Source organism: Myotis brandtii, unplaced genomic scaffold (assembly GCF_000412655.1).
Source record: "Myotis brandtii unplaced genomic scaffold, ASM41265v1 scaffold8, whole genome shotgun sequence".
Lineage (NCBI taxonomy): Eukaryota > Metazoa > Chordata > Mammalia > Chiroptera > Vespertilionidae > Myotis > Myotis brandtii.
In genome coordinates, this window is record NW_005371219.1 from 6,569,498 (window position 1) to 6,581,042 (window position 11,545).

At 36.6% G+C, this 11,545-nt stretch overlaps 1 protein-coding gene across 7 annotated transcripts in view; it reads left to right on the top strand.

Moving 5' to 3' along the window:
• Window positions 1–11,545, top strand: part of CDK19 (cyclin-dependent kinase 19) — a 114,859-nt gene that overhangs the window by 926 nt on the left and 102,388 nt on the right. The window contains exons 1-2 of one of the 7 annotated variants that reach the window (XM_014531342.1): window positions 5,776–5,783; window positions 11,064–11,068. The exons of 3 other annotated variants lie outside the window; for them this stretch is intronic. Coding sequence is in view for 2 of the 4 variants with exons in the window: in XM_014531340.1 (XP_014386826.1) it covers window positions 8,315–8,331 (17 nt within the window). In the remaining 2 variants the exon portion in view is untranslated. Of the gene's footprint in view, window positions 1–5,775; window positions 5,784–8,298; window positions 8,332–10,088; window positions 10,180–11,063; window positions 11,069–11,545 lie in introns of those variants that run through there. 3 more of the 7 variants (XM_014531341.1, XM_014531340.1, XM_014531343.1) reach the window with 3 other exon arrangements.

Below are 11,545 nucleotides of genomic sequence, written 5' to 3' on the forward strand. Positions count from 1 at the left end.
GCCCTTCAGCGCAGGTCCCCCGTCCCTGCCGGCTACCCGGCGGTTTCTCGACCCCTCCCCCGATGAGCTTTCTCCCGTTCTGGGCTCCGCACCTTCCTTCGAATGTGGGGTCCCCTGAGAGCGGAGTCGCATTTGGCCCGCGGAATGGAAGAGTTCGCCCAGTTCTCTGGTAACTCCTTCCCCCACCGTGGGTTCTCCGAGGTCCTCTGCGCCATCCTCGGCCACAGGACTGCGGGCCGGGGTTGCGAGCCCCCGTGATCCAGAACGGAATGCGGAGCGATACAGATCTGGGCCGAACCTTTGTTTTCCTGGGAGTTGAGGGGGACCTGAAGGAACCCCTTAGGAAGCCCTTGCTGATTGTTCTCCGACTTAGGGGAAGGCGAGCTGGATAATGTACCATTGGGGACGCCTCTCCCTGGTCCTGGAGGACTTGGGCTGGCGCTGCGGGACAGGGGGGACCCGCTCCCTGCCATCCTCACCTCTTTGCCCATCCTGGCAGGAATTGCCCTCCCCCAGAACGAGAGCCTGCCCCTCTTAGCCTTTAAACATGGTCACACTGTACGGAAGACTTGCCTTAGGCTCTCGGCGGAACATTTCTGAATAAGCCATGTCAGTCACAGTGACATCAGTAAGTTTGAAGAGCTGCTTGACGTTCTGTGCACCTTGTTGTCATTGGAATGGTGGCTACATGGACTCTAGGTAGTGCGTAGGTGTGTGCTAATTTTGTACAGGGAATGAAAAGGCACATGTTATAAGTTGCTTTATCATGAAACGTGAAAATTATAAGTTACTATATAATAGTAAATAATTGCTTCCTTTGTTATAACTGAATGGGCCCCATAGTATTCAGTTGTTTGTAAGCTTTTTTTCCCCTCCAGAATTCTTTTAGTTAATTGCCAGGTGTCTTTGAGGTACTGTAATTGACTTGTATTTTGTTTTTGGATTATCCACTTTACTTGTTACACCGTTGTTCTGGGGGAATCTACGTCTAATTGTCCTAATTGGACATTGACATTACAAAACAAACCAGATGTGCTGTTTTTCATACTCCTCATGCTAACTTTGTAATATACTTGATCTGGAATTTTTAAAAATGTTTTTTGATTTTTTTTTTTTTGGTTAAAATAGCAGGCAACTTTTGAGAAAAGTTAAAAATTCCGCTTCTGAATTGTATTTGAATAGCATGGGCTACAACAAAAACAGATAATTCCTGCTTCTATTTCTTCTTTTAAAGTATTTCCCTCCTCTAATAAAGTTTTTGAGTCGAATACACTTTTTTCTTGCGTGAAATTTGTTTGACTAGGATTAATGGAGATTCTTTAGTAAAATCAGTTTGTGTGTCTTCAAAATATTATGCTTTAAAGAAAACTTTCAGGATCTGAAAGCATTAGTTTTCCTTTTATTTTTTTTGAAAGCATTAGTTTTTAATCACTATATTTCTTACATGTAAGAAAAGTCAAAGTAAAGGATTTCTTTCTTGGACCAAAGGTCTAGTTGAAATTTAAGCTACACTTCCACATCTCTTGTGGGTTATGTCAGGTTCATTTTGATGTTCATTGATACCAGCAGTTTGAAAGAAAAAATGTTTAGTGATGTTCTAAACCAGCGGTTCTCAACCTGCGGGTCGCGACCCCTTTGGGGGTCGAACGACCCTTTCACAGGGGTTGCCTAAGACCATCGGAAAAAACATACATAATTACATATTGTTTTTGTGATTAATCACTATGCTTTAATTATGTTCAATTGTAACAATGAAATTGGGGGTCACCACAACATGAGGAACTGTATTAAAAGGTCGCGGCATTAGGAAGGTTGAGAACCAATGTTATTATACGGATTTGCATAGTAAAGGATTTTATACTCTGATCATGGTAAATAACAGCTTAGCTCTTTCCAGAATTTATTTTGGTTAACTCAAAAATGTGTAATTCTATTTTAGGGAGCAAGAAAAATCACATGGATACCTTAAAGAGAAATTACTCTAGTGTATATATATAGTGTAGTATACTGTATAACCAATAAATTGTTCAGGTCTTTAGAAGAACTAATGTAACATAAAACATAATTTGAAAAGCCTCTATTTATAGTTTAGTATTACAGTTTACAAAACCTTAGAATTTTATTTCCTTTGAAATATATAACTTTAACTTAGACTATATTAATTATGCTACATAAATTTAGAACAGACTGCAAAATGCAAGATTTACATCTGAGTTTTTCACCTTTAAATTTTATTTGTTCCATCTTTTTGTTTTGAAGAAAGAGAATCTTTTCACCCAACTTTTTTTTTGAAAAATCAGGTAAAAAATTTATTCTTGAAGAGAAACAAGTTCAGAATATTTCTATATGTTTTAGTATGAGAAGAATTTGTGATACAGTTTTTCTTTTAACATTAATAAAAAGTCACAATAGTTTATGGTTACAAATCTTGAGACCATATTTCTCAAGTTTGAAACACTTTTTGTTTTGATTGATAAAGGAATATTGTTAAAAAGTTCTTTGTCAGTAAGAGGTTCAGACAAACATGATTCCATAGGATAGTGTTATGTCTGAAAACTTGTACCCAACAATACTACTATTCAACTTTGCAGACATTCATTTAGTCTTTTGAACCACTCCAATAAAAGAATGCTCCTTTTTGGAGATGTTTTTGAAAGATACTTAGTAATTGAAAGTGAAATGGCTGACAGAGAAGTCTTACAGAGTTACGGTTTCAGATGAGTAGTTGATGACTATATGTCTTAATGTATGCCATGAAACCTTCTACAAATAAATGTAGTAGGTAAATAATAGAATAGTGTTTGCCTGGTTTTGATGGATTTTTCACATTTGGTTGGTAGTTAAATAGATGATTGTGTTTGCGTTTTTTTTGAGACCTGAAAATTAAAGATGTATCAGTATGATCATAGCATTTTAGAACTTTCAAGAGTTTCAGATCATCTTGTCTAATTTCCTCTTTTTACAAATGAGAAAATCAAAGCTTTAGAAGTTAATTGTTATGCCCACAGTCTCAGCAGAGACAACCTGAAGTCCAGATCTCTTGACTCTGAATTACTGCATTTCTAATGTCTTTTCCATCCTAATACCATGGGAGGAGAAACAAAAAAGGCCTTCAGTTTTGACAAACTTATTATATAAACTTTTTCCATGCAAAGGATACATCTATACCAAAGAATATGGAAAAGAGAAAATAATCACATATGAGGGACATTTTTAAAAAGTAGGCATGCTGGCCTCTGGATTCTATCACTGATTCTCTTCATCTGGTTTCTCTTCATCCTCACTGTCATTACTTTTGGTCATCTTCTGATTTGCACAGTAGCTGATTGGTCTCTGCCATTAGTCTTTCCTCACTGTTACCCAAGATCAAAGTTGCTGCCAGTGTCATTTTCGTACAAAATAAAATAAATCATGTCATATCTCTTATTGGAAAAACTGTACATTCTCTGTGTCTCATACAGTCACATCCAATCTTAATTCCTTAGTTTGGTATGTAAAAGTATTTGCATTCAGATCCTAAAGCCTTTAGTCTTCACAGTCTTTACACTGCCACCAACTCCCTCTTTTTTTTCCAGTGTGTTCAAGCCATATGATTCTGTAGCATTGAACTACTCATTTTTTAGGACTTGCTAAGTTTTTCATGTTTCATTTTCTTTTTTCTATATTGAAATTAGAGTGGTGTTGCTCTACCATTTCTCCCTCTCTCTTCCTCTTACCCCATAGACCTGGCAAACTCCTGCTTATGCTCCAATTTAAATATTTTTTCTTTTAGAAGCCTCCCCTTATTCACCCAGGATACTCATTAGCTGTGCTTCTGTCCCTCTATTCTTATGTGTATAATAGCACTGTAAGTGATATTTATCTGCCCCTTCAACTAATAGCTACAAATGTGTGATCACAGGGTTGGACAGATACTGCACTCTCAAAATTTGTATTTAATTTAAAAAATGCCCTGAATTGGTAAACATGAACCCCTGATATTTTTAGTAATAATTTTGAAAGCCTGAAATATAGTGATGTTGCATGAGATACATGGTTAAATATAAATATTTCTGTAGCACTAACTAGGTCTAGTGTAATTTTTGTTCTAAGAAATTATATGGTGCTTTTCAAGACAGTTGAAACAATAGATTGATAAGGAGCATAGGTGAATTTTTTTGAATTACTAGGCATTTTTTGGTCTTTATGCCAGCTCTTCTAAAGGATCTAGACTGCAGTTATCTATCTTCTGTGCTTTTAGTACCTATTTTATAGAGATGCTTAGAAAATGTCAGGGTTCAAACATTTTAGGACTTTTTTGATATGGATATATGTTAAAAAGTTAAGTAGCACTTAGTGAATCAAGTAGGCATTGGTATATGTTTAATTGGTTCTTCATTTATGCATTGCAAGCCTTCAAAACTTTATTTTTGAGGCCCAGAGGAAATAAATATTCTTTTCAATGAAATTGAGCGGTGGTTGACAAATTTCTGTAAAGAGGCTAATGCTGCATATTTTAGGCTTTGTGGGCCATACTTTCTATGTTGCAATTACTTGAATCTGCTATTTTAGTGCCAATGTATCAACAGATAATATATAAACAAATACAAATTAGAATGGCTGTGTTTTGTAAGTAAAACTTTATTTACAAAAACAGGTGATGGGCTGGATTTGGCCCTGCAGACTAGTTTGCCAATCCTTTGATTAGAGCAGTGATGTTATTATTTCTGCAATGATGAGAACACATTTGTGCTGTCCAATATGGTAGCCACTAGTCACATGTGGCTCAAGAGACATGATTAGTGTGTCTGAGAAAGTGGCTAGTAGCAATAATATTGGAATGCACAGGTTTAGAGTTTTTGCAATGAGTGGTTTAGCAACACATAATTCTCAAATCCATGGAGTGACCTTTTAATAAAAATGTGTAAATGATGGTGAGGACAAATGAAATAGGAAAGATGCCTTTCAAGTTATAGGTGAAAATTTGAGGCTGAAATTGTTTGATAAAGCAAACCAATATTGGAACTGGAAAACTCAATTTGTGAGTGGAGTCAAGGGTATCTGATTACTTTTTCAAAAAACATTTTGTAAAAAAACAAAAAACTAAAAAGAATGCGTAATAAATGCATGTGCACAAAAAGATATATAATGTAATGTAGTCTTCCTTTTACCTTTTCTCCTTTCTAGAAGCAACTTGTTTTTTCTTTTTAGAGAGGTTTTCTTGGGGGCTGTGTGTTTGATGATAAATGGTAGTACACGTTTTTCTCTCTAGTTTTTAACCTTAAATATAGCTGGAAGATTATTATGTATCTTATGTACTGCAATGCCTAGTTCCTCTTAATAGTTTCATTGTATTCTATTGAATTTGTTCTTCTTGATGGACATTTAGGTCGTCTCCAGTCTTTTGCTAGTACTAACACTGCAGTGAATATCCTAGTAGGCACAGTATTTTGTGTGTATTAGTATAGCTGTAAATTAAATTCCTAGAAGTTGTTTACCCCTGGAAGTAATGGCTTGAAATGATTTGCTTAATATGGTGCTGTATGAAATAAAAATTTTCAAAGACTAGAGACAGGGAGCTGAGAATAAAGAAGAGAAATGTTATGGCTTTAAAAATAATTATTAGTACATAAAAATGAGTTCTAAATCATTAGTTTGCTGTAGGAAGTGAAAGTTACTGGTTCAGCAGCATGGGAAAGGTATGTCTCTGAGTTTTCGATAGGCAAAAAGTAGACAGACTTATGGGGAGGTGTTTTTTTTAATCCTTACCAGAGGATATTTTTTCCCATTGCTTTTTAGAGAGAGTGGGAAGGAGGGGAGGAAGGAAGAGAGAGAGAGAGAGAGAGACCGACCTACAGGCATGGATGTGAGAGAGACACATTGATTGATTGCCTCCCCCCCCCCCCCCCCCCCCGCAAAGCAGGGCAGGGGATTGAACCTGCAACCCAGGTATGTGCCCTTGACTGGGAATCAACCTTGGGCAGGCCAATGGGCAGGGAAGATTTTTGAAGAATTAAGAATTTTTACTTTAGTGTACTATATTTTTGAACTGGATATGCTGGATAAAGAAATTAATATGTTAAATTGTGTATTAGTTTTGTAAAATGCTCAAGTAGTGCAGTGAAATTTAAGCATCAATGTAGAAGACTTAGGCAGTACATTAGAATTTGAAGTTTTCTTGGTGGTAAATGAATAGAGTCAGAGTATTTGGCTAATGTTTTTAAAGATCAACTTGTTCCTTATCTTGTCATGTTGTGACTGTGTGATGTTAGTGCTGCTTTTGGATTTCAAAACAAAAGAACAAGACAGTTGTTTTTCAGAGAGCACTTAAATCTTTTTAAGTACTAGTGTGACTGTGTCTTTAAAATCAGGTAGTTTTTTTGGTCTAGATAGAACCATAAAGAGGTAGCTGACAAAGCTATTTAAAGATTTTTGACCATTTATAAATAGCTGATGGTCCAACAGTTCCTGTAATAGCTGTTTTGAGCATGCATTGTGCAGGATAAAGGAGAGTCTCAAGAGAGACGACAGGATGTAATTCAGGATACAAGTGTGCAGCAGTAGTTTTTATTGAGGGTTTGAGTTCTTATCCAGAAGTCGGTGATTGATCAAAGAGAAATAAAAACCTGTGAAATCCTCAAATAATTGCTATTCTTTTAAAATGTTGTGAATTTCTAATATATGAAGTCTTTCTGAAGGAAAAACACACCCTCCCTATAGAGGCTTTAACCTGTTATGCATTTTCTATTTAAAAATATTATTTCAGTGAGGCTTTGTGGTTGATGATCTCAGTTACCAAGATGAATGTGATTAGCAGATAGCTTGGATTACCAAATATGCTAGCTACCCTAGTTTTCTTCTGTGACCACAGACCAAAACCTGTCATGGCAAACTGTTTGGCAAATATTTGTAGATATTTACATTAGGACAGAAAGGTAAGTCCACGGCTGTTAAAAAAAATAAGGCAAAATTTTGGCCTTATAGGTGGGTTAATTGCCTCTTTCTGTAGAAAGTTATAATTTTTGTTGTGATTGTTAAATAAGCTCACCCGTAAAAGTACCAAGCAGTTTGAGGCACAAAGTATGTTACTTCTTACAAAAATTTGTTTCCTCTTCCCCCTTTCCTTTTGCAATGTAATTATTATAGTTTCATTTTAAGAGTTATTTAAACACTGAGTGAAACCTATTGTTTTGGATTTAGATGCAAATTAAAAAAAATTGACCTTCCTTCTGAAAAGTTATACATTGTAGGGCAAAAAAGTTATACATTGTAGGTTTACAGTTGTTCATATGGAAAATAATACAATAGTTAAAAAATAATAATACAAGAATAAATTTTGCATTTCGTTTATTCATAACTGTAAACCTACTTTTGCCCCACTCTGTGTGTAATGTGAGTTTGTGTAACTTAGAAAGTCAGAGTTCTGTTAACTAATTTCTCAGCAACTTTTTGATTTTTATAGCATATTTGTATCAAAATAGAAATGTTTTTATGCTATTAAATTTTGTCAGATAATAGTAGCACATGATTTAAAAAAACTCCAACAGTACAATTGTACTTAAAAGTAAAAGCTTTCTTATTGTCCATTCCCAAGCCTCCTTCACTTCTCAAAGGAAACTAGTGTTAACTGTGTTTAAAGTTTTGCTGGTGCTTACCATTATAATATTTTTTTCTTTAATATGGAACACTTCACGAATTTGCATGTCATCCTTGCGCAGGGGCCATGCTAATCTTCTCTGTATTGTTCCAATTTTAGTATATGTGCTGCCAAAGCGAGCACCTAACATTATAATTTTAAAGTATTCTATATAATAAAACCCTAATATGCAAATCGACTGAATGGCAGAACTGCACTGACCACCAGGGGGCAAAAGCTCAGTGCAGGAGTTGCCCCCTGGTGGTCAGTGCGCTCCCACAGGGGGACCACCGCTCAGCCAGAAACCAGGCTCACAGCTGGTGAGCCCAGCGGTGGTGGCGGGATCCTCTCCTGCCTCTGCTGCAGGTGGGTGGTAAGGAGCAAGGGGTCTGGGACTGTGAGAGGGTGCAGGCCGGGCTGAGGGACCCCCAGTGCACAAAATTTTGTTGGGCCTTTAGTATACATATAATTCTGTTTCTTGATTTATCCACTTTAGGCAGTTTCTGTTGACTTTACGTTAGAAAAGCTGAGCAATTTTGTGAATTCTCACTACTTTCTATTTTCCCTTTTCCCATCTCAACCTTGAAATTTCTTTCTTTAATATATTTTATTGATTTTTTACAGAGAGGGATAGAGAGCTAGAAACATCGATGAGAGAGAAACATCGATCAGCTGCCTCCTGCACACCCCCCACTGTGGATGTGCCCGCAACCAAGGTACATGCCCTTGACCGGAATCGAACCTGGGACCCTTGAGTCCGCAGGCCGATGCTCCATCCACTGAGCCAAACCGGTTAGGGCTCAACCTTGAAATTTTTTTCCTTTTTTTTTTTTTTTTTAACTTCTTATGGTGAATACTTTTATGACTTTAAATTATAAACTTAAATTTCTTTTTCTTAATTTATCAGGATATTATATGGACCTTCCTGATATGAATGTTAAAGAAAGTAACACATGTCTCTTACTCTTTTTTTCTCTGTCTCCCAATTTTTAAAGTGTAATTTTTTTCTTCACTTTTATTTTTATTTTTACTTTTAATGGTGCAGAGTTGTCTCCCCTTCTTGACAAGAATGTGGTTTCTGTCCATTGTTTCAATCTAATACTGTGTAAAAGCTATCAGTTTCTTCAAGGAGGTGTAAAGTGTAATTTTTATAGTATCCTGGTTTATTCATTGCTTTTTGTCTATGGGTTGATTCTAAAAAGTGAATATTGGAAACTGTTCAACAGTCTTAAAATATTATGATTATGAAATTTATTTATTGCTGAATGAATTAGGGTATTGAGACCCTTATAGAAGGAAGTGTAATCTTGCGTGTTAAATGAGTGCTTTTTGAAATAATCTAGGTTTTAAGGCCTAATGGAAGTCTTCTGGGCATACTCAGCTAATAGTATTTCTTAATATTCCACGTGTGGATTCCTTTTTTTAAAAAAATATATGTATATTTTTAGTAGCTTTTTCATATAGGATGTGTAGATTTTCTGAGTTCTTGCATGTAGTTTGTCCTCATACTTGATTGATAGTTTGGCTGAATATAGAATTCTATATTAAGAATATTTTTTTTTCTCAGAACCCAAAACTATTGCTCTATGTCTTCTGGTATATTTTGTTGGTCATGGGACGTTATTTTTTATTAGAAGCTTGCTTGCTTCTCTGCAATCACTTAGGTTTTACAAAAATAAAAATAAAATAGCCCTAGTCGGTTTGGCTCAGTGGATAGGGCGTCAGCCACGTTGATTCCAGTCAAGGGCACGTACCTCAGTTGTAGGCTCGATTCCAAGTCCCCGTCTGGGTACATGTGGGAGGCAAACAATCAATGTGTCTCTCTCACATTGATGTTTCTCTGTCTCTGTCTCTCCTCCTCCCTTCCATTCCCTCTAAAAATCAGTGGAAAGATATCCTCAGGTGATGATTAACAACAACAAAATAAAATAAAATCTTCACACCTGACTTTCCAGGATGCACATTTTCCTGTGTAGGCCCGTCTCCTCTCAATTTTGTGAGTTAAGTCAAAATTACGTGTTCCTCTTTTCCATATATTTTTGCTTGTTAGTGTATTTCTTCTTTTTTAAAGTATATTTTTATTGATTTCAGAGAAAAAGAGAGAGGGAGAGAGAGAAATATCAATGATGATAGATAATCATTGATCAGCTGCCTCCTGCACACCCCCTACTGGGGATTGATCCCACAACCCAGGCATGTGCCCTTGACTGGAATCAAACCTGGGACCTTTCAGTCCACAGGCTGACGCTCTATCCACTAAGCCAAACCAGCTAGCGCTGTTAGTGTATTTCTTGAGCTGTTTTCATATTATTTTTTTCCTTTATGTGAAATGGTTGTTTTTTTAAAAAACTTGGGACTACCAAGTTGTAAAGAGGTAGACTATTCAGCTAAGTTGAGAAGGGTGAATTGATAAGCTTGTATTTGTTTTTATAAGTAAATTAATCTGGGATAAGAGTTGCTTTTTTATTTTTAGGAGTTAGTACTTGACCACTGGTTTGATACATCTCTGTTTTGGGTGACATGTTTCAACAGCAGGCCTGCTATTTTTCTCCATGACTAACTATGTAAGTGCTTATACTGTAATGGAATAAATTGCTTTTCTACATATAAAAAAAGATTGGGCTTTGAAATTGTATTATCTAGATTCATAATCCTAGCTATACCACTTATTAGCTGTGTGACTTGGGCAAATTAACTCTGTGTCTTAGTTTCCTCATCTGTGAAATGGGGATAGTAGTGGTACTTACCTGATAGGATTGTTGTGAAGATTACATACAGGGGTCCTCAAACTTTTTAAACAGGGGGCCAGTTCACTGTCCCTCAGACCGTTGGAGGGCTGGACTATAGTTTTAAAAAAAACTATGAACAAATTCCTATGCACACTGCACATATCTTATTTTGAAGTAAAAAAACAAAACGGGAACAAATACAATATTTGTATTTGCATGTGGCCCGCGGGCCGTAGTTTGAGGACCCCTGACATAACATGTGAAGTGCTTGCAACCAGTGTCTGGCAGATAACAAACACTGCTATTTATCTTTTTACGCTTTGTATTTCTATAGGATAAATTCCTATTAGGGTAAGAGTGTTTAAGACACCAAGTTTCTGTCTTAAAAAGTTATTCCTTTTGCACTAAAAATGGCATAACAACTTTTTAGTATATCATTGTTATGATTGTGTTCAAGCTCTCTTTCAATGATCTATTTCTATATTTATCTAAATTCTTGAGAAGTCAAAAGATTCATGTATAAAATTGTAAAATTTTCAACTTTTGATTATAAAAACTTTCTAACATACAGAGAAGTTTATAGACTTAGTCCTATGATCACCTGTATATCCATTGTCTAGATCAGGAGTTAGCAAAAAATTTTTTCTGTAAAGGGCCAGTAAATATTTTAGGTTTTGAAGGCCATGTGGTCCCTGTCACAACTACTCTTAATTCTATAGTTGTAGTGAGAAAGCAGCCATAGACAACAGGCAAATGAATGGACATTGGCAGTGTTCTAATAAAAGTTTATTTACAAAAACAGGCATGGCGGGATTTAGCCTAGGCTGTAGTTTTCCATCCCAGAGTCTGATTAAGCAGTTAACAGATTGCTACATTTGATTTTCTGTAAATGTATTTGCATATACATCATGTGTGTATATATATATGTATATATATATATATATACACACATATATACACACTAGAGGCCCGGTGCACAAAAATTTGTGCACTCGGGAGGGTCCCTCAGACCGGCCTGTGCCCTCTCGCAGTCTGGGACCTTTCGGGGAATGACCACCTGCTGGCTTAGGCCCGCTCCCTGGGGGATTGGGCCTAAGCTGGCAGTCAGACATTCCTCTGGCAGCCCGGGAGCCCTCGGGGGATGTCCACTTGCCAGCGGGGAGCAGGCCTAGCTGCAGTCGGACATCCTTAGCGCTGCTGA